This window comes from Jaculus jaculus, chromosome 1 (genome assembly GCF_020740685.1).
Source record: "Jaculus jaculus isolate mJacJac1 chromosome 1, mJacJac1.mat.Y.cur, whole genome shotgun sequence".
Lineage (NCBI taxonomy): Eukaryota > Metazoa > Chordata > Mammalia > Rodentia > Dipodidae > Jaculus > Jaculus jaculus.
Window position 1 is genome coordinate 149,638,538 of NC_059102.1, and position 27,662 is coordinate 149,666,199.

The 27,662-nt window shown below is 52.8% G+C and overlaps 1 protein-coding gene across 3 annotated transcripts in view; it reads left to right on the top strand.

Moving 5' to 3' along the window:
* The window catches only part of Olfm1 (olfactomedin 1), a 41,560-nt gene extending 15,676 nt beyond the window's left edge, over positions 1 to 25,884 (top strand). For 2 of the 3 annotated variants that reach the window (XM_045137090.1, XM_004654067.3), the window contains exons 2-6: positions 211 to 360; positions 5,533 to 5,688; positions 7,619 to 7,838; positions 15,777 to 15,883; positions 24,111 to 25,884. In XM_045137090.1, coding sequence (XP_044993025.1) covers positions 211 to 360; positions 5,533 to 5,688; positions 7,619 to 7,838; positions 15,777 to 15,883; positions 24,111 to 24,785 — 1,308 coding nt within the window. In that variant the 3' untranslated portion in view covers positions 24,786 to 25,884. Of the gene's footprint in view, positions 1 to 210; positions 361 to 5,532; positions 5,689 to 7,119; positions 7,442 to 7,618; positions 7,839 to 15,776; positions 15,884 to 24,110 lie in introns of those variants that run through there. The other variant, XM_004654068.2, reaches the window with a different exon arrangement.
* Positions 25,885 to 27,662: the final 1,778 nt, after the last annotated feature.

Consider the following 27,662-nt stretch of genomic DNA (forward strand, 5'->3'; position numbering starts at 1 on the left):
TCTTTGACTTGCTTTAGCCCCGGATGCTCTGGTACACTGATTTCTGACACCCCTGTCCCTCTGAGGCTTGGGAACATATGCTTTTGGACCGATCTCTTCCACCTTCTTGCTGAACAGGACATGAGCAGTGTCACCAAGTAGTTGCCTCCAATGCCTGACCTGGTATTCTTTTCTCTCTTTCCCTCTCCCTTCCCCACCTGCTCTGTCCAGGTGTTGCCCACCAACCCTGAGGAGAGCTGGCAAGTGTACAGCTCTGCCCAGGACAGTGAGGGCAGGTGTATCTGCACGGTGGTCGCCCCCCAGCAGACCATGTGTTCACGAGATGCCCGCACAAAACAGCTGAGGCAGCTACTGGAGAAGGTGAGTGTATGTAGGAGGCGGGCAAGCTCACGTGCTTGTTGCCATGTGCCAGCGCCAAGGAGGCCTGGCCAGCCTGTGGGGCCCGTCCCAGGCTTCTCCTGGCATGTCCCCGTTCCCGGTATTTATGAATGAGTGAGTGGGTGGATGAGTGGACAGATGGGGAGACGGAGAAGCCAGAGGACAGCCCTGGGCGGGGGATGGTGACTACACCTGCCTCCTGGTCCCTGGGGGAGGGGGGCTCCACAAAGAAGCCAGGGACAACATGGCAAGATGGATGCTCATGGTCTAATCCAGAAGACTTAGGATCAAGGGGACGGTAGACCCCGGGTGCCTGGCGTGTGGGTTTTACATGAGGTAGAGGGCAGCTCTGCCCCAGCTGTTGTGTGGACAGTTCTGGCTGTCCAGGCGTTCCTACCATGGCGTCATCCAGGTGCTCCTTTGCAACCCACCTAGGGGCAGCATTTGGACTCTACTGTTTCACCTGAGTTTTACAAGACTCAAGTACAGCTGATGAAGTTTGTCACTCCAAATCTGGGTCCCAAAGCCAGGTGTGACAACACACACCTTTAATCCGGGAGGCAGAGGTAGGAGGATTGCCATGAGTTCAAGGCCATCCTGGCGTAGTGAATTCCTAGTCAGCCTGGGCTAGAGTGAGACTGTACCTCAAAAAACTAAAAAAAAAAAAAAAACAAATTTGGGTCCCAAGAGGAAGGCTGACATCTCCAGGCTATACAGAGCCCATTGGCAGGGGAGCTGGCCCCAGACACTGGCCCATATTCCCCCCTCTTTGGCCTCCACTCCCCAAGGGTGTATACAGGCCACTCCAGGGACCCAGGATTCTGCATGTAACCTCAGTGTCCACATTCCTTCCCAAGCTACCAGGGGGGGAGAAGGAGAAATAAGGGGGTTTTCTGTTCTGCCTCCCTCCCTACTTCCTTCAAAGAAAGGTACCTTTGGGGCACAGACCCTTCCCACCCAGAGAGAATGGTGTCAACACCACACATGCGCACCACCACCACCAGAAAATCCCAGGCATTCGCTGCTGATTGACTTTGGACTTTGCAAAAGGCAAAGACCTTGAGCTGCTGGGGAGGGGGTGGACTGTCCTCTGTGACCGTGGGGCAGACACAAGATAAGTACAGCAGTGGAGGCCAGCTTCCCCGGGGACCAGTCCTCCACAATCTCAAGCAGAGGAGTCCCTTGCTTGGACTCAGTTGCCCCAGCTGTCCAGGAAGGCCACAGGCTGGAGGACTCCCAAGTTGCTGCCAGTCCCTTCCTGGGAGGGCTGTGGGTGTCCACATGGCCACCTCACACTCTCCTTGAAAGAGTGTATTTTTGTTGGTTTGGGTTTTTGGGGTTTTGCCATCTTTAGCACCAGAGTAAATCACTTGAAAAGAGCTCAAGTAAAATGCATTTAACAGAGCCATGAACATTTATTAACAGCAAACTAGATGGGAGCCTAATTAAGCTTTTTAATTATTCACAACCCTAGAGAAGGGGGTGGGGCTAAGAAGGGTCTTCTGGGGCCTAGGCAGGAGGGGGGCCCTGGTGGGAGTACAGAGCTAGGACCTGGTTCCAGAAAGCTCTAGGAACCCCTGGGAATGAGGCCGCACAGCTTTCCTTTCTGCCTACGCAGGCCACAGCGTTGCTGCTTAAATTTTTAAAGCCCTATTTCACGCCGTGCGCCACTCTATTTTGGGAGGGCCTAAGCATTGGCTGGGAGAGGGCCCTTGGCTTACTTGCGCATGCCCAGCATTGATGGGGCCTCTCCTAGCCCTTCTCTCATCCCCTGGCATGGGGGCCCGGGCCAGGCCCAGCGCAGAGGCTGGACCGGAAGCACTGGAGTCCCACCCAGCTCCTGGGCTCTGCCCATGGGGTGAGGCCCCGCAGAGCATCCTGTAACAAGTTCTTTGTCTGGGTTAGACACACCTGGAGACATGGCAGAGGAAGCAAGTCCTGTCCCGGGTACTCAAAAGAGTCTGCTTCTGTCCTCTGAGGGTACTGGCACAGGTGTAGGCACCAGGATGCTGCTGTAACCCCTCCAGGGTCTGACACACAGCCAAGGTGGGAAACGTTGGGGGATGAGGACCAGAAGGAGAACTGTGTCTTCTAAAGAACACACATTCTGAGTCTGAGAGCAGAGACTTCAGAGGCCGGAGCCTTGAGCTGGCTGTGTGACAGGATCAAGTTTCTTAACTTCTCTGAGCTGTCCCATCCATGTGGGCAAATGGGCTTCAGCACAGCCCCTGGATTTTGTGAAGACAGAGTGCGAGGAAAGAGGCTCAGGCCAGGGCCTGGGACGTAGAAAGTGCTCCAGGAGTGCTAGCGGTTAGTCACCTTGAGAGGCCGGGTGTGTGACGGTGAGTCTGGATGCCCCCTCCACTGCCCAGTAACGACTGCTGTCACACCGGCCCAGGTTCCAGGTGGCATTGTGACAATGAGGTTGGCTTCTCAGGGACAGAGGTAGGAGGGGCCCTGATGAGAGGTGCTCCCTAGGTGGGACCCCAGGATCCATTATGATTGGCTGAGTGGTTGGCCAGAAAGCGTGCATTCGGGGTCAACCATGGGTCATTTCAAGCAGTCAGGTAACTTGGCACCTTTAAAATGTGCTTTCCAGGGGCTGGAGGGAGGGCTGTACAGGCATCGGGAGCCCAGTTCATATTCCTGGAGCTCATGCTGAAGCTGGGTATAGTGGCACATACCTGTACTCCCAGCACGGGCATGGGGGAGGGGGGCCAGAGACAGGGAGTTGCCAACCAGCTGAGTCCGGGATCTTCAGGTTCGGCGAGAGACCCTGCATCAAAAATAAAGCCAAGCACCAGGCGTGCTGGCCCGTGCCTTTAATCCCAACACTTGGGAAGCAGCGGTCAGAGGATCACCGTGAGTTCAAGGCCAGCCTGGGACTACATAGTGATTTCCAGCCTGGGCTAGAGTAAGACCCTACCTTGAAAAAAAATAATAAGTAAGTTCAAGAGTGTAGAGTTAGACATCTAACATCAACCTCTGACCTACACACACACACACACAGACACACACACACACACACACGTACCCATACATATATACCACACATACCTGTTTGCACAAAGATAGATATGTTTTTGTTTTTGTGGGTTTTTTTTTTCTTTTTTTGTCATTTTGGTTTTTTGAGGTAGGGTCTCACTCTGGCCCAGACTGACCTGGAATTCACTATAGAGTCTCAGGGTGGCCTGGAACTCATGGCGATCCTCCTACCTCTGCCTCCTGAGTGCTGGAATTAAAGGCGTGTGCCACCACACCCGGCTTGTTTTTTGTTTGTTTTTTTTTTTAATTTATTTAAAGGCTAATCTTTAAATTTTGTTAAAAGTATTTTCCCCCTGGGGGACAGAAAGCCCTCACAACTGTGTGGTCTCCTACAGAAGAGGTGGCCAACACTCCTTGTGCCAAGAAGGCCAGGTTGTTTCCAAGTAGTGCCCAGCCTCCTGTGTCTGAGCCCATCCTGGAACCTCCTCAGGAGGCTCTGGCATTTACTGGGACTTGACGAGGGGCCACAAGCAAACTTGACAACTTCCTGGAAGAAGTGCTGGAGCTATTCCGAGATGGAACAAGGGGAGCAGGCAGAGAAAGGCCCCAGAGCAAAAACAACCCAACCCCGCATAGAACACCTAACAGGGGGCTGGGAAGATGGCTCAGTAAAATGCTTGTCTTGCAAACAGGAGGGAGGACCTGAGTTCAACCCCCAGAACCCATACAGATGCCAAGTGTGGAGGCACACGGCTGAAATCTCAGCTCTGGGGAAGTGGAGACAGGAAGATCCCTGGTCAGCTAGTCTAGCTTAATTGGTGAGCTCCAAGCCGATGAGAGACCCCTGTCTCCAAGGAGGTGGACAGAACTCCTGAGGATGATAACCAAGGGTGCCCTCTAGCCACCACATGCACACGCGTGCGCGTACGCACACACACACACACACACACACACACACACATCATACACACATACACCTGAAAAAAAAAAACTAAGAAAAGGGCGCAAAGACAGGGTCAAAGTCAGCCCCCCCAGAGACTTGTAATATTAAGGTGAATTTCTGCATGGTGCTTTCAAGCCCCCGAGCTCCAAGCAGCTGTAAGTGCTGAGAGAAGCAGTAGTGCTCCTCACCTTCCAAAGGCTCGTCCTCTTGATTGTACTAACTGGGCCTGGTGGACCCACAGTGAGGGGGGAACCCCATCCTGGTTCTGACTACCCACAGTGAGGGGGGAACCCCATCCCGGTTCTGACTACCGAGCAGCCTCACCATGTCGTTACCCGGATGACTTTGCTCCCAGAAGGAGAGTCTTTTCAAACTCAGCAGAAATCAGCAAGGAAGAAGAGCTGTTCCCGGCGTCCCTTCCTCACTAGTAATTGCATTAGCTTCCGAGAACATGACCCGGCCCACTTGCAGCATCCTCAAGCTGCCTTCCACCTCCTCTCCCCGGCGCCCGGAGCGCATTTCCACCTAAGCGAACAACGCTTTCCTGGGAATGCAACCGTGCTGGCAGGTGGGCACACCAAAACGGTTTTTCTTTGAAGCTCTCTGGAATCCTGTTGAATATTTAAGGCCCATCTTGAGGCTACACTCCATTCAGTTCTGCCTATAAGGATGTAAAGCAGCCATCCTTCATTTGCTGGGTGACTGATTCGTGACTGTAGGTTCTGAATGTGTGTGTTTGCCGAGCAGTCATCTGCCTATGATATTGTGGGGGTGGGGGGTGATGGATGGCAGGCGTGCAGCCTAGCTGGGAGAGCAGCTCCCTGTCCCTTCGTTCTATGCTCTTAATGCCACCAACCTTCTCAGAAGACACTCAGGGAGATTTAAAAGGAAGGAGAATTTGTGCCTGGGGTGGATCCAGCATCCAGCCTCTATTCATCTCTAGCTGTGCGTGCTCGCCTCACATCCCCAGACAAAAAGAGAATAACAAAAAGAGCCCCAACCCCAAATACAAGAGAGAAATCACCCTCAGCTCTGTGCCCAGAAGAGGACAGAGAGAATGATCGCCCAGCCCATTTGTTTGGGGAGTTCTCGGTCCTGGTGATTGATGAGTAAATCACGCTTGGGCCATTTCTAGCTCCCAGGGCTGGCGTGGCGGCCACGCAGGCAAATGAAACCGTCTGGCATCGGCTACAGCTCTTGCCTTGAACCTGTTGCCCTTTTGACAGGTACAAAACATGTCTCAATCCATAGAGGTCTTGGACAGGCGGACTCAGAGAGACCTGCAGTATGTGGAGAAGATGGAGAACCAAATGAAAGGGCTGGAATCCAAGTTCAAGCAAGTGGAGGAGAGCCATAAGCAACACCTGGCCAGGCAGTTCAAGGTATGTGTGTCCCTGTATGCCCACCCCTCACCCCCCCCCCGCACCTAGCCACTCCGCTTCCTCTCCTGCCCTTCCTTATCCTCCACTAAGAATAGAGTTCGTTCCCTTCCTGCTTCTCCTTTCTCCACAAAAATAGTGATTTGGGGCCCAGAAAAATCCAGCAAGAAGTATTCTTTTTTTTTTTTTTCCTTGTAAACCTTTGCCACCTGGGAGCAGAGAGGCCACCCACCTTGGGCCTGGACAGACAGACAGCAGTCCCACTGAAGTGGGGGGCTTGAGAAGCCCATCCAGCATAAACTGCCCCCTCCCTTCACCCGCCCATCTCTTTCCACCTGGCTTGGAGCTGGGTTCCCGAGCCGTGGGGTTCCTCTGGCCAAGGCATATCAGCCAGGAAGGAACATCATTGGCGGGTTGGGGGGGGGGTTGTCTTTGCACAGCTGCCGCAGGTAAATCACATTATCTGAGGATTAGCTTAATTGATTAGAGCCATTTCTGGGCCCTGGATCACTCAGGGCAGTTTTTCACATCTGACCTAATTTAGCTGTGACAAGGCACACTGTAGACAGAGGGAGAAAAGCGAGGGGCACCCACGGCGTCCAGCTCGTGGTAAGTGCTTTGCATCTGAGGGTGAATCCTGGCCGTTCGAATCCAGGTCCTTTGACCTGAAATGACATATACATATGTACAAGTATGTATGTGTACACCCACCGTTTGCTGTGACTAAGTTGGGAATTATCTGCCACCTTAATTAAGGTACTCATGCATGTTAATTAGGCATCGGCCCAGATGTAAATGAACAGGTCAAATTACACAGCCACTAGGCTGGGAATGGCTGATGGGCTTCTCCGTCTTCCTGTCCTTTTATGCTAATGTTATCCTTTGATGCGCTCCCTACGTGAGTCAAGAACTAATTCTCCTTTAAAAGCGATACATTAGGCAGGCAAAATGGCAAGCTAATGAAGTTATAAATCTGTATTATAAATAAAATAGTAGCAGGCTGATCCCATGGAGGTGAAATGAGCCAGGTGCTCTTGACCTGGGCAGGTGAACACTCTGTCCTTGTTTACCTTGGAGAAATATTTTTGACCTTAAGTGATCAAAAAGAAGGGGGACTGGCATACTTCTGTGTTCTGCAGATTCTGCTAAAGATGGGGTGTCTGGAACAAATATGAGGTAGATCCAAAAGTGGGGACACTGAGGCTCTGGGACAAAGACAATAAGCCTTTGCTTTGCATGCTCTACTCATTGAACGAAGGAATTCCGGCAGGGCTGTGAGGAAATCTCACCATTATTAAAGCAGCTGTTTTGCTAGTATTAAGGTGTGATTTTTTTTTTAAAGTGACCATGCAAATATGTGTCTTTTAATGGTTATCTGTTTAAGGCAGGCTAGTGAGCTAGCTTTTCAACGGTGTTTCATTTTCTTGCTTGCAGGGCTAACTTAAAAGAGTTTTTTCAATGCTCCAGTGACTGAAGAGGCAGTTCACTCCCATGAAAGAGCCAGAGAGCTTTTTGCACCATGCATTTTTACTATTATTTTGCAATCCTTAGCACCATTTCACTAAGGAACCTTGAATCCAACCAGGATCCTCCTTTGCATGCGACTCTAGATGCATTTCATGAATAGTTTGAACCCTTGTCAATGCATTTTTTGAAAAGAAAGAAAAAAAAAAAAGAGAACTTTGTGTATGTGACTTAACGCATGTAACCTTAAGATGTTGCATTCTAAACTGACAATAAAGACCTTTCCCAAATATGTTGGTGTTCTGAGGACTGTTTAATATGCTCTCCTGACTCACTGGGACCAGGATAAACGAATAAAGCAGGAGTGTGTGCACCCCTTCCCTCGCATAGGGAGCAAACGGCAGGCCGAGGCAGGGGGTTTCGAGTTCTTGCATGCATCGCACTGAACCAGCTTATTTTAACCTTGCAGGCAATAAAAGCGAAAATGGATGAACTTAGGCCTTTGATTCCTGTGTTGGAAGAGTACAAGGCCGATGCCAAATTGGTATTGCAGTTTAAGGAGGAGGCCCAGAATCTGACGTCAGTCCTTAACGAGCTGCAAGAGGAGATTGGCGCCTATGACTACGATGAACTTCAGAGCAGAGTGTCCAATCTTGAAGAAAGGCTCCGTGCATGCATGCAAAAACTAGGTAGGCCCAGCCCCCTGCGCACACACACGCAGGTGTGGGGAGCGGTGCTGAAGGGACAGCACCTGCCTGGCCTCAGCAGGTGATGGCTGCATTAGGGCTCCTGGGCAGGGCCACTCAGAGAGACAGCAGCAAGAGGTGTAGGTAGCACCCGCCCCAGGGCACCCTGCCCAAACTCCGTGCCAAGGCCAGTTACACTGAATTGCACATTTAGGAAAGCGAGGATGGTATCAGACGTCGCGGATTGTGGTGTTGGGTGAGAAAGTGTGCAGATGTGTGTGTGCATGTGGTGTGTGTGGGCGTGAGCGTGTGTATGTTTGATGACCCACTGAGGTAAATTGGGGTTGCTTACATGAGCATGGGGGGCCGTTTACTGGGCAAGCTGTTAGTGGTCTCGCCGCTGAAGAACATGCGACCTCCCCCTTTCCCAGCAACCATTAGCTCCAGTGGCTCCTCTGGGAGGAGTGGAATCTCATGAGTCCATCCCCTATCCATAATGGACTGCTGATGGGCTCAGGCTTCTGCAAGGAAGCAGAGCCGCTATGAATTCACAAGTATAACAGCCATATATCCACATGATTGCATTCCACAGCACTCCTCCCCATCCTCCAACTCATAAATCCTTTTCCGCCCCCCTCTCCTGCAGCATTCCTGGAGCCTTGGAGGGGGTGTTGTAGGTGTCTCATTTAGGGCTGAGTAAGCATGTATTTTTAAGACAGGCCTGAAAGCGCTGGAGACACGTTTCTAGGAGGGCCAATGACATGCCTTGAATAAAAAAGAGAGATGCCCACATATACCATAGCCGCAGGTTACAGTCAGAGCAGGTAAGGACCCTCCACAGGGGAGCAAAGGGGTTTCCCTTTTCAAGGTTTTCGTCCCAGGCCTGATGGGTTAGCCAGGGGATAGCTTCAGCTGACCGCACATGCAAGCGCTGGGTCAGCTTCATGTCCCAAGCCCAGCTTTCATGTTGGGCAGCCTTTCCCGCCAGCTATTTCCTAACACGAAGCTCAGTCTTCTCTATAGCATACACTTTTTACGATGGCTTTATGGTTCTGTGGGATTTTTTTTTTTCAGGCTCCACCTCATGTTCTGGTTTGTGTCCCATGCCATAACCACCCCCCCAAAAAATCTTTAAAATTCCTGGTGCCAGATGAGAGAATATTCAGGAGGAAAGGAGAGTCTTCTGGCTTCCAGATACTTCCCAGTGCTTGTGCCAGGCTGGTCCCCAGGAAAGGTAGAAAGCTTTGGCAGCTAGGAACTAATTGTTGGGGTTTTTTAAAATATTTATTTTTGTTTATTTACTTGAAAGAAAAAGAGATGTAGGTAGACAGGGAGAATGGGGCATGCCAGGGCTTCCAGCCACTGCAAACGAACTGCAGACACATGTGCCACATTGTACATCTGGTTTACGTGGGTCCTGGGGAATCAAACCTAGGTCCTTTGGCTTTACCAGCAAGTACCTTAACCATTAAGCCATCTCTCCAGCTCAGAACTAATTGTTTTAAGGGGACACTTGCAGGACCATTTGAGGACTCGTCTCTGAGTATGTTCCTCCTGCTTTGCCCTCCCATGAAGCCCACAACGTGTCCCAGCTAGTGTGGCCAGGCCCGTGGCCTCAGGCAGCCTGAGGAGGGGTGTGGATGACAATGCACACTGACATTCTGGAGGCTGAGTTCGTGTCAGCAGGGCTGGGGCACCGTGGCTGTGGGCCCACTCCATTGTTTGCCTGGGTTCCTACATGGCTCTGAACCGGGCACTGCCTCTCTCCCAACCTTCCCAACACTGAGCACCTCAGGGTCTCTCTGGCCTCTGAAGAGCCCAGAAGTGAGATGGTGTCTGGAGTTTGTTATTTATCTTCCTAAAAGCAGTGTTTCCCCCTTGTTGATGTCCAGGCTGGGCATAACGAGAAGTGGGGGGGGGAAGCCATGAAAATCCAACAAACTCTCTAGGAGCAGAGGGTACAGAGCAGAGTCCAGCAGTGGGAAGCCATCAGCACACAAGCTAAGGCTCTGGCGGGGAGGGGGCCTGGCCCTCCTGGCCAAGCCAGACTTTCCCATCTGTCCTGGCTTATTTTTAGCAGCTGCGTGAGTTTACCTTATGGTATAGGATCTTGAGTCTTTCGCATGGCTGTCCTTGGGCTGTTAAAACCTGTGATTTAAGGAGTGAAGAGAGAAGATCAAGGCCAGAGCCGGATGTTCCCAGCCTGGGGTGCAGTGACGTGATTACCTGGGCACATCATTCTTCCCCTTGGCAGGGCAACAGCAGGCAAACACGCTGGGAGGCAGAGCAGCTATGGGCAGGACGGTGGGTTCCGAGCCCCGATCTGGACAGTGCTAGAGGGGCCAAGCTAGAGAGGAGGAAGAGCCACTCCACAGCTGGTGCCTCCCCCCGGGTCTTTGGCATCTGCAGTGGCAGCTGCCTCCTCACTTGTGACACAAAGGTCCTGGGGTCACTGTGAGACGTCACCACAGAGGAGTTGGAAACGATGGTTCCGTAAGAAGGCTCACAGGTAGAGGTGGGGATAGGAGGCAGGTGGAGGGATGGAGGGAATCTTAGCGGGTGGATGGATGGATGGATGGATGGATGGACAGACCGGGACATGCTTGGTCAATGATTGAGCGGTGGGTGAGTAGCTGATAGAGAAAGGTGACCAATGGTTGACTGATAGATCCAGAGACAGGTTGAGAAGCTAGTTCTCCTCTCAGCCTTCCACGCTTAATCCCCTCCCCCGACTGCTGCATTCTCTTGCTTCAGCCTTGCTGAGAGGTGCCCATGGCAGCACCACCCCAGCAGCCCAGTGCCAGGACGGTGACTGTCCGTCAGAGTTCTGGGCAGCCCTACAAGGTGGGTGGGACTCTGCACTGCACATGTTGAAGCTCCATAGCTCTGTGTCCCCCCCCCCCCACCTTGTGCTCTGCCCCCCTCCATCCTTGCCTTGCGGTGCTGTGAGATCTGATAGAAGAGTCCCTGGCCTGTAGCCGTGCAGGGTCTCTGCTTCTTCCCTGCGGCTTGCTTAGTCAGATCTGTCCTGGCCGCCTTCTTCCTTCAAGTTACTTCCTGAGAATCCCTGGATGCAGAATACGTGCAGAAACAGCAATTCATGGACCAAGGTTCCAGTTGCTTCTGGTCCCTCTTGCCAGGGCAGCATGCTTTGTTTTTTGGATTCCCCCCGCCACCCCCCCACCCCGTGGCCCAGTGGGGACCTGGAATCTGAAACTTATGAGATCTGGCCTCTTCTGGAAGGCACATTGTTTTCCCAGTGTCTCCTGGAGCAAATCTTGATCCCCCAGAAAGAGAAAAGACAGTGTGTCCCAGCATCCCATTCTTATCCGCTGAGAGGACATTGCAAGGTTAGAGCCTGCAGGTCACCAGAGAAAAGCCAGGACAGGGGAACCTCAGCACCAGCTGCTCAATATGGTGGCCTCTGAGGCCTTGGCTGAACCTTTCCCACAGGCCTCTGTGGTCCTCCCTACTGTGAGCGTGAGCTGGCTTGGGGCACCTCCCAATCTCACCATGCTGTCACTGGTACCAAAAACCACCTCCCCTGGTTTCTGCTCTTTTAGAGGATGGGGCTGATGTCCCCAGACATGTAGAGCCAACTGGAAGGTAGTTTTGCTCCACCCAAGGACACCTCTTAGCAGCCTGCGAGCTCCAGCTTCTCAGGTCCCTGCCAAGCCGGGGAGCTGTGGCCACCCAATATCTATGCTGATTGTGACTGCAAGGTTTCCCTCCCCACCTAGTGCTGGGCTCTGGTGAGAACCCTACACACTCCAGGGAGACGAGTGACAGGGTACCCTCCTGTGCCTCTTCTGGAAAAGTCACCTGGTGGAAGTGGACCTTTGCCCCACCCCCAGGGCCATGCACCATACTGAGCCAGTGAGCCACTGGCAGGCGTGGGGGGAGGGGGGTGACCTAAAGGTATCTCAGGGAGACAAGCTGCACAGTGGCCATGAGGAGGCGAGCTAACCCAGAAACCCTGCAGTCCATAGCAAAGAGGAGGCTGGATCCTGCTGGGCCAGGCGTGGCTTCCCCATTCCTTCTGGGCTGCGGTCAGGGTGGGAGGCACTATGTGTCGTTCCCCCCCCCCCCCCGGGGGCCTGGCCTTTGCTAGCCAACTCAAGAGGGGAAAGGAGACTCCAGAGTGAGTTCTGTCTCCGGCCCGCTACAGGCTCTGCGTCAGAGCATCAGCCTGAGGTGGGGAGTGCTCACATCACAGCTATTTTGGCTACATCTTGGACTTGTTTTTGCCCAACCCTGCAGACTTTGTCCTACTTACCTCTTCCCCAGCATCAGGGACCAAAACCTGAGAAAGGAGTGTGCTTCAGACCTCCCCCCAGCAGGCCTCCACCTGCCCAGAGAGTTCCGTCCCGGTCTGGGCTTCTGTTGGCCTTTCCTTCCGAGCCTCACCCCTCAGGTAACCCAGGCTGCTCTCAGAGCAGCCTCTTCCCAGGAAGAGCTCCAGACGCATGGCTTCATCCTTGGGTTCATAGGCTCATCCAAGTTCCAGCTTGACTGGGCATCCCCTTCCTAGGACTCTCCCAGCTGGGTGCTGTCTTTCTCTCGGGACACTTCTCAATGTCCCAATGCTGCCCCCTACCCCCTACGTGCCTGTGTCTTGAGCATGTGACTGCAGAGGGGCACTTTCCAGAACCTAATGTGCCAAGATGCCGCCAAACCTCTGCTACGGGCTTTTTTAGATCCCATCAGTTCCTGAGGTCTTGGCAGAACTTGTCTGGATGGAGAATCAAAAATAAACTCCTTGAGCCGGGCGTGGCGGCGCACGCCTTTAATCCCAGCACTTGGGAGGCGGAGGTAGGAGGATCACTGTGTGTTCGAGGCCACCCTGAGACTACATAGTGAATTCCAGGTCAGCCTGGGCTAGAGTGAGACCTTACCTTGAAATAACAAACAAAAAAATAAATAACTCCTTGACTCAAGGAGAGTGGGCAGCCTCCAGCCCCTTGGGTCCTGTGCCCACCAACAGCAGATTGGTGATCCAAGTGCATGGTAGCCGCGCTTCCCTGCCCTCCTCAAGCCTGCTGCCCAGGGCAGCTGTGCACGTGGAGGGTGGGGTGTCTGTGGCCAGTGGGCTGGAGCCACTGCACAGCCTTCCCCTAGAGCTCAGGCATGGGAAAGGGATAAGTGGGCAGGATCTGGTAGTCTTAGCCAAGGCTGCCCCTGACCTGGACCTCACAGAGCAGAGCGCCAGTTTCTGCAGGTTCCCGGTGTAGCTCCACAATAGAATGTTCCAGGAGCCCTATGCTGCTCACCTGCTCTGGCTTTTACAAGGCCAGTGCGCTGAGGGTACTGGTGGCATCTATCTGTCCTCTGTGGCTAAAGCAAACACAGACAATGTGCAGAGCAGTCTGTGTCCCCCAGAGGCTCACCTGTGTCCCCACCATCCCTGGTCAGACAGCGCACAATAGACTGAGGAGAATTTTCCGAGAGTGGAGTCATTCATTCATGCATCCATCCATCCATCCATCCATCCATATAGTCACGTTTGGAGAAATAGGGTGACTGCAGAAGGGTTCTTACTCAGAGCAACAGAGCCCAGACAACCCCGTTGGTAACATCCAGGAAATGTGGGGTCTAGATGAGGTCACTGCGATAGGTATGAATGAGTTCAGGATGAGGACACCCTTGGGGAAAGAGCATCTGTCTGGGCCCAGCCCTAGACGCTGGCTGGGAAGGTGGAGCTGGTGTTCCAGGGCCAGAGTAGTGTGGGCAGAGCTGTGCAAACCCGGAGGGCTGGGCCCAGGGCCAGGGATCTGAGCTAAAGTGGGTGTCCTCCTGACGCCTGTGCCGTGTGTGGGTATCGCATGGGACATATGTCTGGACTGCTTACGGGGAGGCTGTCCAACCTAGGATGGAGCTTAGAGTGAGTTGACATCTCTAAAGACCTGGTATTCATCTGGGTGTCAAGCCATGACACCTGTAGGTGATGGCTACTTAGGACCTGTCCATCCAGGCAGCCAATAGACCACATCCCTGCGTTCAGTGGGAGACCATCCATGGAAAATCCCTGGAGAGCAGAGAAGGGCTGGAAAGAGGAGTGTGCAGTGGTGGGGAAGTCGGCCCTTCTTATCTTCTGCCATCTGCCACCCTCAGGAGCTTCTGTGTCCTGCTAGCCCAGGACCTACACCCAGGAGCAAAGGAAGAAAGTGGGAAGGGTAGAGGCTTGCTCTGGCTTCTGTCTCCCCAGGCCCTCCCTCAACAAGCAGTCCTTGGTGAAACCATCCAAGCTCCAGGAAGAGAGAGAGAGAAAGAGTGAGAGAGTGTGTGTGTGTGTGTGTACACAGGTACACATGTGCGTGCATGTGTGGGTGAAGTTGGTCTGAGCTTTCCTGAAAGCGATTACTGGAAATTTCTAGCCCCTGAAGATGCTGGTCAACCTTGGCCATCACCCTGTTCCCTTCTTCTCCCTCCCCTTTGCCTGGACATGTCTCCTCCAGACCCAAAGCTGGGTCACAGCAGGGCTGGCGTACCTTGATCTCTGTGATGGGCCTGGAAGACGCTCACACCCACATTGCTGGGCAGCTTCAGGCCTTGGACTGAGTCGATGTGGGAAAACCAGGAATCCCTCCAGGGAAGAGGGGAGGTGCCTTCGAGGAAGGTCTAGAAGAGCCAGCATGGTACTTGTGTCATTTCCTCCCAGGCTGGGCAGAGGCCATAGTGCCAGGGCTACAGTGGGAATCCAAGCACAGAGCCAACTTTCTTCTGCATGCAGTGGGCTCTTGATCTCACTAAGCTTCCCAGGGACCCACTTTTTGCCAATACTTGGGCCAAACCTAGCAGTCTTATCTTCCTAGTCTTGGACAACACTGCTGTGGATATATTCACTGTAGGATTACCCTCACCTCCCTGTGGTCCCAGGTTAAGTCGCTGACAATCTCCCATAAACGCCTGGATCTTCTCTGAACTTTGCAGATGCTGTGTACATATGCTAATGTGGCCCTTGAGGGGTATCCCATAAGACTTACAGGGGGGTCACACACAGACCTAACCTAGAAGGATGGGGGCGGGGGGAACTGTCCCTGCAAGTGAACAGCACACCACCTACCCAGAATGAATGAGATGCCCCCCAGTTCTGGAAGCTGGATGCGGCTTGGGCAGACTAGCTATTGGTATTTCTGAGCAGTAGCAAAATATGGTGACAGTCTTGCATCTCAGCCATGAGCTAGAGCCCCCTAGAGGGTTACAAGTTGAGGCAGAAGTGCTGGGCTCCAGGCTTAGCCCTGCCCGAATGAACCCCGTGGCCCTGAGCACGTCCTTCAACCTCTGGTTGCTGTCTGAGACTTGGGAGGGCTATGGAGGTTCACGTCCAGCTCCCCAAAGACCAGGCTAGAGTATTCAAACCCCGCCCGGGGCTTCTATAGACACTACCCAGCAGGAAGGTAATGAGCCTTCTTCACCCTGGGCTGGTTCCAAAGGACAGAAAGGTATGTTCACAGGGGAGAGTGCATTCCTGGCCCGCTGGGGGTAGTCCTGTTGCTTCTTGCCCCTGGAGCCTAAGTTGGTATCTGCTGCCTGCCAGGCTGTTTCAATGCTGTATTCAGCAGTACACAGGGAATCTAGGTCTGCTGTCCCATTTCCCGGAGGAGAAAACTGAGGCTTGCTGAGGCCAACCCAGCCTTCCCCAGCTCTCCTGACCTCCCATCCCCAGCCTTCTCCAGGAAGGACGAGGTCCAGGTAGTTGCTCACTGCTCTTCCCTGCCCATCTTGGCCTTGGGTGTGCTGTTGGAGAGGGGTTCCTCAGGCCTCAGAGACCATGACAGGACTTGTGAGAATGTCCTGAGTCACCGGTCCACAGTATCCACCTTGAAAGGAACAGGACGCGGTGCCCATCCTCAGGGCCAGCCTGTGTGCTGGCAGAGGTGGTGTTGAGGGTGCGGGGCCCTCAGTCCCTGTTGGTCCTGATCTCTGTGTGGTCTCTTCCAGCCTGTGGAAAGCTGACAGGCATCAGTGACCCGGTGACCATCAAGACCTCAGGCTCAAGGTTTGGGTCCTGGATGACAGACCCACTGGCCCCAGAAGGTGACAACAGGGTAAGTGTCCCCAGGGCTCTCATGGAGAACCTGGTGTCTCTCAATCCAGTGACAACCATGCAGTCAGGTTCGCATTGCTGGCAGAGATCATCTGACCAAGATCAGCTTGTGGGGGGAAAAAAGGTTTATTTTAGCTTACAGACTTGAGGGGATGCTCCATGATGGCAGGGGAAAGGATGGCATGAGCAGAGGGTGGACATCACCTCCTGGTCAACTTCAGGTAGACAACAGCGACAGGAGAATGTCCCAACAACTGGCAAGGGGAAGCTGGCTATAACACCCATAAGCCCTCCCCCAGCAATACACTGCCTCCAGGAGATGTTACTTCCCAAATCTCCATTAGCTGAGAACCTAGCATTCAGAACACCTAAGTTTATGGGGGCACCTGAATCAAACCATCCTACCACCTTCCAGGCAACCCAGTCCATAGACTATAGATGGGAAGAACCAGAGTAATTCTAGGAAGATCTGGGGGAGGACCCTCTAGAACCTGACTCAGGTCCCTGTGTTAACCCAGAGTCCCAGCCAGTGGAATAGGGGAGGATGATGGTAACAATGAGGGAGCCAGCAAGGGCTGCTTCAGTACCTCCCCAGGCTGGGCTCTGTCCATTCATTGCTTGGGGCTGTTCCCAGAGCAGCTGCTTCTGCTTGGGGAAGAGACTCCATCAGCCTTTTGTGTTTTAATGACATCTCATTTGTATTTCATTTGCCTTTCCTTTCATGGCTGATAGAAGCTGTGTTCCCTTTTGATTTCGGGAAGAGCGTTCCTCCTGGGCAAACCTCAAAAAAGGAAAGGAAACCAGACACCTATTCCTCTTGCCTGGGGCCTAGTTTACTGTCTCAACCTCTTGGGAACTGAGGCACCAAGTGCACGTCCATCCATCCCCATCTGGTCCCTTGGTAGTTCCAAGTGTGGAGCAGCTCAAGGCCTGAGGGGGTGGGGGGAGTCTCTAGGATACTTTCCCAGAGATGGGAGAAGCTGGGTTTCAATGCCTTGCTGTGCTTTGGTGTCGTGACCCCAATTACTGTAGCCAGATTGAACCCCCCCAGAGTCTGGGCACTTCTCCCCCCGCCCCTTTCTGTTTGGAGGTTTATAGGACATCAGACCGTAAGCACTTAGCACTCACAGCTCATCCTTGGGCCCAGGGGAAGGGGCCTGATACCCAAGACCCTCTAAGCTTCATCACAGTTCTGGCATGGCAGGTACAGTAAGACAAGGGCTCCGGGCAGCTGACCTTCTCTTTCCATGGAGGTGGACTGGAGCCAGAGGCTGGGGGACCAGACCCTCCAGAAGCTATTGGCACAGGGTGGAGGCATCCAGCAGCTCCAGTGTGGCCTATGACTCCCCTAAATGCCAAGAGCCTCCCATGCTTTCTCCTTGGCAGTTCCAGAGGGCAGGCTGGGCAGCCCCAGGACACACATTTTTGGGCACAAGTCTGTGCCCTATTTCTTGAGTGGTGATGGCAATGCAGTTGAGTTGGCAGTTGCTCAGATTACACCTGTATCCCACACCCCACCAGGACGCCAACCTGTGCTCAGAGTTTGTTAGCATCAGCCCTTTGCCACAGATGGGGTGTGATACTCACAGCAACATGGGGATAAAAACAAACAAACAAACAAACAAGCAAAAAAAACAGCAGCAGATTTTAGAAAGCCTACCCCATGTGCCAGGGCTTATGTACCAGCTCCATCTCTTGCTCACAAAGGTGGTAACACTGTGTGGTTCAGCCACATCTGCGCCTCCTCCCCAAGTTCTGTATGTGCCCTGCAATACCAGGCCTTCCTTCCGTGTTGCTGAGAAAGTGGTGACCACCTCCCATGCCAAAGGGCCATGTCCTGCCCACCGGCCAGGAGCTGGTCACTGGCTTTGCCAAATGTCCCTGTGGCATTTGGGGATGAGGTTTCTGACAGCACTTCCAGGACCCTTTCCCCACTGCCTGTCTGCACTCTTACCCTGCTCACTTCACGGAGCAGGAAACCACCTGCAGACCCACAGTGGCGAGCCAGGAAGAACCTCAGTCCTGCCTCTGCTATATCTGACGTTATCGATGGGCCTCAGCCTCGGGGCCACAGTTCCTTTGTCCTAGAGGTCACTAGCCAAGTGGTCTTTTCTCAGACACTAAGAGTCTGGGTTTGCATTATAAGGCAGCCCAGCAAGGGTATAGTTCTACGAAGCTGTCGGGTGCCCATGGGTGCTTGTGACGACTGACATCTATTGTCTGCTTCATGGGAGGAGGCTCTGGTGGCAGACAGAGTGCCGAGAAGACGCTGTGAAATGACTGGTCTTTGCGGGGGGTGGGGGAGAGGCTGACAGCGCAGGAAAGGGGGGTCAGGATGCATAGCATCTGGTACTCCAGCCACATGTAACCCGCAGTGGCCTGTGTCTCCCAGCCTGCTAAGTGACATGTCACCAGTCCTGCCATTGATCTGCTCTAGCAATGTTTTGTTTTGCTTTCTTCCAAACTCCTATCCACTTTTGATCACACACACACAGGAGACCGATAACTTGACACACACACAAAAAAAGAGAAATCGATGTTGGCTTCAGAGCATGCTGCTGTGGAGGGCACTGTGAGATGGGCTGTGACAAGGCAGAGTGGTGGGGAGAGAAATCACCTGGGACCACTGGGGAGAGACCGCAGGGGGCGCCCATGCTGAGGGACTGTGCCCATGCCAAGCCAGCCTACAGTCCTGACTGCCTTCATGCTTAGCTATTTGAACAAGGTCAACTTGGGACACTTTTACATGAACCATTCTTCCAACCATTTATTAAGCACCCACTGTGTGCAGATACTGAGCTGAGCACCAGGACCTCCCATTACTTCTCCAGCAGTGAGCTACCCACTGGCAGAGGTCTGTCCCATTTCACCAGCATTTGGGGTCAGCAGGGGCTTCAGGGAGGCTGGCTGCACTCTACTCCTAATACATGAATCTACCAAGCTGTCTGCCACCTCACTCCCCAGAGATCCAGGGGCCCTATTCCTGACTGTGAGGTGCACAGTCTGCTCCAAGTGGGCTACCCTGACAGAACCATATTCCTCTTCCTGCCTTCATACTCATTGCCCCCGCAGAAGTCCCAGACTAACTCACATGAGACGTCAGAAAGGGGGGATGTGCTAAGCTCCCACCATCCCAGAAGGTCCGTGTTCAAAGGGGCGGCATAATTATTGTGATCCTTTCTGCACACGCAGCGGAGCTTGGCTCCACATGGAAAGGCCTTTTCCCCTCCATTGTACAGCATCAAAGCTTTCAGATGCTTATAAGGGTCTTAGGAATGGAGGCTGGAATTATCCAGAATGTTCTAGATTATGCAAATGCACCAGTGCCTGCAGCTCCATCAGTGATGGGGCATCCCTCCTAACCCTTTCTCTAGAGGAATAGGGACTAGGATGGTCCTGGGGCTGCTGGCCTCTCTCCAGTCAGCTCCAGCCTCCACCCCTGGTCTCTACCCCTTCGCTAACAGCTCCCTTCAGAGCATCTTTGCCAGCGCAGAGCTCCTTGATGTGAGCAGTTCCAGCAGGACTTGTGACAGATGCTTGCCAAGCCAGAGGGAAGAGCAAACCTGGGGCCCAAGGTACTCAGAAAGGGCCTTAAAATAGCATCACTCTGCCCCATACCCTCCACTCTTATTTCCTAAAGCACTGGGCAGAACCCTTGGCAGCTCTGTCCTGGCCCCCTCCTTGTTGAAAAGCCACTGATCACAGGACAGTTAGGCAACCACACTTTGGGTAAGCACCATCCTATGGGCGTGAAGGGCAGTCAGGACGTGGGAGACCCAAGGCTGGATGCTATTGCTGAGAAACCTCAGAGAGAACCCCATGCAGGCTGGTGTGCGAGGGAAGGACAGCCAAAGCTTTGTTCTCTCCTTCCTTCAAGGTGGCAGAGAGAATTGGGTGGGGTAGAGAGGACCCCATGGCGGCAAAAGGCTGCCCTTAGCTGCTTAACAGAAAGGAGTCCGTCTTGGGTACATCCACCGATCCTGGGCTAGAAACAGAAGTGGCAGGTGTAGTTAACATGCTGGCGTGGCTGTCTCTGCCACAAGGGGACTGAGACAGGCAGAAGGCAGGCTGCCCAGCCTCGCTAAGACCTCTCACTCCCTGGAGTCCATGAGGGCCTGTTAGTAGGAAAGCGGGGAGGCAGGTCCCCTTAACTAAGCTATCTATCCCTCAAGCACTGGGAGGCACTTCCTTGTTCATTGCTAAGGGCAGCCAACTCTCTCAGTCTGTCTGCAGGCCAGGCTTGGAGTGTGATGTGGGGACACGGGATTTGCTCTGCGGAGCAGCCGTGGGCAGAAACGCTAAGTGAACAAAGGGAGTTCATGGGCAACACCCTTGGTCCTGACTTCTGGGATCGGAGCCTTCTGTGCTATTTGATGTCCTGTGAGCTGGAAGGGAGTAGCCCCTACCTGCTGGATGCCACCCACAGCAACCTTCTCTCCACATGTGACGGTTGCTCAGTGTTGTCAAGGAAAGGTCTGGGGATCCTTTGGCTCTGCCCACTGGAGGGCTGCCAGACCACTCTGGCCTCCGATGTGATCTGGGGGCTTGGAAGCTGTTTAACCTGTGGCTAGTAGGGTAGGAGTTTCGTCCTTTCCTTTTGCCTATACCTGGCGAGGGGTGGGATGCACGTGTGTGTGCATGCGTATAGAGCTCAACCTTGGGCGTCTGCACACATACCTTTTTGAGACAGGGTCTCTCATGGGCCTGCAACTTACCAATCAGGCTAAATTTTCTGGCTAGTGAACCCCAGGGATCCTTCTAGCCCTGCTTTCCCAGCACTGGAATGACAGTCTGTCACCAACCCTTCTGCTTGTCAACAAACTCAGGGCCTCGCGCTTGCAAGGCAGGCCCTTTCCAGACAAAGCCATCTCCCCAAGCCCTTACTTCTCTTTCTTTTCTACTGAGTGCTGTCTTTGAAGAGGAGACTTTTGTAGGTCCACTGTATAGAGAAGGGCACCCTAAGAGAGATAAAAGGGGATCCTTGTTTTTACATGGGTCACAGGGGGGTTAGGCTTAGAGCTCGACTCACACGCTGTTTAACAAGCTCCCTTGTGAAGCTTCATAGAGAGGGGCGTACAGATAGCCTTGTCAGTTCTGTCAGATTTCCTAGGCATCAGCGAGGGAGAGATGGAAATCAGGACAGGATGGAGGGGCCCTTCCTTCTCATGAGCCCTCTGTCTCCTAAGTGGATGTCCTGCTTCCGAAACAGCCCTACTGGTATGTGGGCTCATGTGAGATGGTGCTCAAGTCCCACACAGTTTAACAACCCCACCTGAGGTCACACAAGTGCCCATGCACCCCGACACCCCATGATGTTTAACTGGTCACCTTGCGTCTAGTTACAAAGAACCATAGGTCTTTCCAAGAAGGCATGAGAGCCAGATCTCCCTGAAAGCAAGCACTATCTGGGGTACTGACTCCCAAGGACAAAGGTGGCCAGTGCTGAATGGGCTTGTTCAGAGCTCTCGGGTTTTGGAGAAGACATAGGCACTTCAGGTGGGGTGTCACAGAGCCTGGAGAAGGGCAGCCCCTGTGGAAAACGGGACCCTCTCATGAGGCTCTCCAGATTTGGGGTCATGTGGCTCTCTCCTGCAGTGTAGCTTCTAGAGTAACAGGTGCCATTGTCACAGTGGGAGCATTCGCCACCTTTCTGACCAGAATCCTCCGCCCCTGGTGTCGCCTCACTGTGTGTTTTCACAAAGTGTTGCATTTATCAGTGTCCTGAAGAAAAGGCCATTGAAAACTCCTTAGTCATTTGGAGGCAATGTTACCTGGTTCTGCCCACAGGAAGGTGTCACTGGGCCCTGAGGGCACAGAGACAAACCACTGGATCTCACTGCTGAGGGCTGTCTGTGTTGAGATGGGGAGAGGGGCTTGCTGCACAGGTGGGTAGGCTGGAGAGGGCTGGGCAGAAGGTTGTTGGAACAGAGGCTACAAAAAGATAAAGAGTTTGGGCTTGGGCTTTAGTGGTAAAGGGCTTGCCTCACAAGCATGAGGACCTGAGTTCAATCCTCAGAACTGGTGTTACAAAGACAAAACAAGAACTACTGAGTGTGGATACGTGCTCTTACAATCCCAGCTCTTAGGGAGGTAAGAGACAAGTGAGTCCATGGAGTTTGCTGGCCAACCAGTCTAGCCTGATTGGCAAGCTCCAGGCCAATGAGAGACCCTGTGTCAAAAAAAGGGGAGGCTGGGCTGGAGGGATGGCTTAGCGGTTAAGCGCTTGCCTGTCAGTCCTAAGGACCCCGGTTTGATTCCCCAGGACCCACGTTAGCCAGATGCACAAGGGCCACACGCATCTGGAGTTCCTTTGCAGTGGCTAGAGGCCCTGGCGTGCCCATTCTCTATCTGTCTGCCTCTTTCTTTCTCTGTCTGTTGCTCTCAAATAAATAAGTAAATAATTAGGGAGGCTGAAGAGCTGGCTTAGTGGTTAAGGCACTCACCTGCAAAGCCTAAGGACCCAGGTTCAATTCCTCAGAGATCACATAAGCCAGATGCACATGGTGGCGCATGCGTCTAGAATCTGTTTGCAGTGGCTAGAGGCTGTATATGTAAAAGAGGTGGAATGACGTTCCTGCCAAGGTTGTCCTCTGGCACATGTACCCAGGTGTATGCCCACACATACTTATGAGCATGCATGCATACCATGTACGTACATGCTCCTCCCCCCTCAGGAGGTGAAGAGCTGTCTGTCTCATAAGGCAACCAAGTAAGGTGGGGCAGAAGTGACAAGTGGGCTGTTTTTCAGCAGGAAGACCAAGGCAAGGGGTGGCTGTGCATAGCCTAGCACCTCTGTCGCCCTCCTCGTTCTAATCCATGACCCACATCATTGAGGGCTGATCTGAGGGAAGCAGAGGATAATAACAGCATCGAATGAGACCCAGTTTAAAAAGGAAAATCTCATTAAAAACAAAGGCGCATCTGCTTCCGGCGTCTGAATGGATGTCTCAGGAACAAGGCTATGATTTAAAAAAAAAAAAAAAAATTTAACGCATGTGTCATGCCGAGCCGGAGAGCTGCCGCAGCCCTAATCCCTGCACAGCTTCCCCGGCTCTCGGTGGATAAGACAGCTGTCTTTATTGCTAGGCAGATGCCGGAGCAGCATTAGGGGCCCGGCCTCCTCTGCAAACTGCTTTTTCATTTGCTCCCATATTGGTTGAAAATGATTAAAGTGTTTTGTTCAAAGTCTAGACAGTTCTCCGGTCAATTGGCATCCAAGCAGTTGCTGGAAATCTCTTTCCCAATAACCCCAACCTCGGTCCACTGCCGGGCTTGTTATCTTGGTTGGTTTCCACAGGCAGAGCTGGCTTCAAGGCCCACGTTCCTCCCTCGAGAAGTGCTTTCTGGGATAAGGGCAGAGCAATTACCCCCACAACAAACCAGAGGTCCAATTAATGACGCTCCCCCTTGCCCCACCCAGACACAGTGACTCAGACTGGGCCTCTGTGATGGTCTGATGTGGGGGAGAACCTCATGCATAGTGTCTCATTGGCACCTAGGAGACAGCTCGTCCCTTTGACCTTGAGAGCTAGTCAGCCCTACAGACAGGAACTACCCAGTGTGTAAGCATCTGTGCCCATCAGGGCTGGCAGCTGTGCCCTGTGCAATGCTATCTCCCCACCCTTGGGCTCCTCTACTGATGCGGCTCCTTTCTCCCTAGCTCTTGGCTATAGGACAGTAGCTACAACAGCATGGTGACATCCCAAGCACAAGGGGGCCCTGCTTGGGTTTCCTGGGCCACTCGCTGTTTTGTATAAAGGTGGCTACGGCCACCGCCCTGGCAGCTTCCCATGCCCCTCACAATCGTGTCCCTTTTCTCGCCTTGGATGAATCCTTCTCAGGGGTGGAAAAATGGACCTGTCTTCTGGAGGGAAAAATTCAGGGGTTTGCAAAGCCTGTTAGCCCCAGGTTCAGTTCAACAGCCACTCACATAAAGCTAGATGGGCTTTTGTTTGCGGCAAGAGATCTCAGCATGCTCACACGCATCTGCTCGCACACATATACACACACCACACACAAAAAAAATTAGTTAGTTAATATGAAAGGTCCTGTGGCCTTATAGGTAGGACAGGGTGCCCTACAACCTTAATGATTTCCAGCTCCGTTGGTAAATTCCCAATGGGAGGACAGATCCCCACCCCCCCACACACACACACCCAGTGTTGTCTCCCTAGTCGTCCTCCCCACCTTCTGTGGGGTGCTAATCAGGTGTGCTGTTCTCCGCACAGGTCTGGTACATGGATGGCTATCACAACAACCGCTTTGTTCGCGAGTACAAGTCCATGGTGGACTTCATGAACACGGACAATTTCACCTCGCACCGCCTCCCACACCCCTGGTCGGGCACGGGCCAGGTGGTCTACAATGGCTCCATCTATTTCAATAAGTTCCAAAGCCACATCATCATCAGGTTCGACCTGAGGACCGAGACCATCCTCAAGACGCGCAGCCTGGACTACGCGGGCTACAACAACATGTACCACTACGCCTGGGGCGGCCATTCTGACATCGACCTCATGGTGGATGAGAACGGGCTCTGGGCCGTCTACGCCACCAACCAGAATGCGGGCAACATCGTCATCAGCAAGCTGGACCCCGTCTCGCTACAGATTCTGCAGACCTGGAACACCAGCTACCCCAAACGCAGCGCCGGCGAGGCCTTCATCATCTGTGGGACCCTCTACGTCACCAATGGCTACTCAGGGGGCACCAAGGTTCACTATGCCTACCAGACCAATGCCTCCACCTACGAGTACATCGATATCCCCTTCCAGAACAAATACTCCCACATCTCCATGCTAGACTACAACCCCAAGGACCGCGCGCTGTACGCCTGGAACAACGGCCATCAGACCCTCTACAACGTCACCCTCTTCCACGTTATCCGCTCCGACGAATTGTAGCTCCCACTACCCGGAAGCCAAGGGCCCGAGTCCTCTCCTCCCCGGGGGGGGGGGGCGGGCGGGGGGGGGGAAGCTCCCAAGAAACAGCTGTCAAAACGATGCTGAGAGAACTAACGATACTTATTTTGAGGAAACATCAGCAATGATTTCATGTCATCGAGGGATGGCATTGACCTCCAGATTCCTCCTACCCATGCCAGTAGGCCACAGATTTCGCAGCCCCCCACCACCAAAAAAAAAAAAAAAAAAAAAAAAAAAAAAAAAAAAACCTCCCTGTATTTGTGGCTGGAACTTGCAGCCCAAGGCCTCCTGGCTGTCCGCACCCCGGTCCCTCACTGGTCAAATAAGATACTAAAGAAGCAAGGCGATGACTGTTGGTCCCTCACCCGAGAACAACCCACTGTTAGGATTGCATGGACATCTCCTTAGGTTGTGATCAGCGCGATGGCGGTGACGGCCGGCCGCAGCTCCCCAGGGTCCTGAGGCGCTCGCTCGGCGTTGGCTGGCGGGTTTAGCCCACCTGTATCCTCGCAGCTGCCTTTTTCTTGACTGTGTTACTGTCTCTTAGATTTACCGTGCTGAGACTCCCAGTAGCTCACGGAACCCGTGTCTAGTACTTTCCCGAAGCGATGGTGGCCGTGCGTAGAGTGAAGTTGCCGTGCCCACGTTGTTGAATTCGCGTGCCCCGTAGCTAGATCGTGCGCTGTCTGTGTTCCCCCTGAGGTGGTAACCCTGTGTGTTCAGTTTATGCAATGAATGTCGTAGTGCAATGCCGTAGTTCGGATTGATAAGTGGATGGTTTTTGTTTCTAAAAAGAAAAAAAAAATCAGTGTTCACCTTATAGAGACATAGTCAAGTTCGTGTTGATAATAAAAGAGTTCTCCTCTTCTTGTTATCTGAATTGTATAACCACGGATCATGGGAAGGAAAGCGTTTGTCTGGAAAACTTCGGTTTCCAATTGGAAGGAAATACCTGAGGGTAGCAGGGTGTGGAAAGGTCATTTTTTTTAAAGTTAAAAAACAAAAAGAAAAGAAAAAAGAGGGAAACTTTGTACTATCTAGTTATCTGAGGAACAATAAAAGTATTAGGAGACCTTTTTGTTTTGCTTATCATTTCTGAGGGTTAAGAAGTGATGGAGTGGAGCGATGGCTCACACCTTTAATCCCAGCACTCAGGAGGCTGAGGTAGGAGGATCTCTGTGAATTTGAGGCCAGCCTGAGACTACATAGTGAATTCTGGGTCAGCCTGGCCTAGAAAAAGACTCTTACCTCAAAAACGAAAATAAAAGTAAAATAAAAAACCAGAAGAAGAAATAATGGAGACTCAAGGTCCTTACAACAAATAACATTCCACATTATGAGTGAACCTGGAACCCACAATCACCTTGGAATTCCCCATCCTCTTAGTCTGCCCCGAGACCCCACCCTGAACTCTGAATCCACCCCAGTCTTCTCCACGGCACAAAAGGAATGGGACCTGGAGCAGGCACTGATTTCAGCAGAGACCCCACCGATGATTCAGTAAGGGTGAACCCACCCCATCATCTCTGGCCAGGCCATTCACCTACAGCTGCCACAGTTCTGAGGGACAATGACTGGGACCCTGAGGAGGTCTCTTGGTAGTCTTTGAGCCCAACATACAGGCAGAGTCCTGAGAAGCCAAGTCAGACAACTGTATCTAAACACACTTTGGGGTCTCTACAGAAGTCACAGTCCTGCAGACATACTTTCTGGTGTGCGTGCGTGTGTGTGTGTGTGTGTGTGTGTGTGTGTGTGTGTAGTATATATGACATATGGTGTGTTCTGTCGGTGCACGTCCTGTATACATGTGTGCAGAAGTGGACACCTGCCATCATCCCTCACTCTTCCATCTTGTTCCCTTGAGACTGAATATCTCAGAGAACCCGGAGCTCACGCTGTTTCTCAGTTCGAGCGGAGATCCTCCTGTCTCCATTCCCCTCAGGGCTGAGATCACAGGCACAAAGATCCATGCCTGGCTTTTTTTTTTTTTTTTTTTTGTATTTTTGTGAGAGCACGAGAGAGAATTGACATGCCAGGGCCTCCAGCCACTACAATTGAACCCCAGACACATGTGCCACCTTGTACACATGTGTGACCCTGTGCTCTTATGTCACCTCGTGCGTCTGGCTTACGTGAGATCTGGAGAGTCAAACATGGGTTCTTAGGCTTCACAGGCAAGTGCCTTAGCCGCTAAGCCATCTCTCCAGCCCCCATGCCTGGCTTTTTTTGTGGGTGGTGGGAATTGAACTCTGGTCTTCGTGCTTATGTAACAAGTGCTCCTGCCTGCTGAGCCACCTTCCCAGCCCCCCCCCAAACTTTCCGGGGTCTTATGGCAGCCAGAGAAGAAAAGGCATGCAGGGAGCTCTCCCTGCACAGGGTCGTACTTAGGGCACCGGGTTAGCTAAGGCTGCTATGTCATGGGATAAGATGGAGGAATCACTTTTCACCTTGCCTCTTGTGATAGGCCACTGGTGCCCTACTCAGGATGCGTAGCAAGACAGCAACACAAGGTAAGTGCGTCTACCACTGGCAGCAAACCCCTGGCATTTCTGTCACCTGTCCTGGGATAGGAGCTGATCTCCTACTAGGGTGTTGGGTGGCACTTGGGACAAGCTGATGCCCATGCTGCTTGGTGCACCATGAAGTCAAAAATCCAAGGATGTCTAAGGACAGATAATGCCAGCCCTAGTGCCCACGCAGAAGTCAGAGTTGCTGGTATCGTGAGTGACGGGAAGGGAAGCAGCCTGTGGCCATTTGAAACCCTGTCCAGCTTCGTCACAGTAGGTGTCCCGGCCCTGGACCATCAAGTAACAGAAGACAATGTTTGGGATAAAAGAGGAGAGGGGGTGTCAGAGG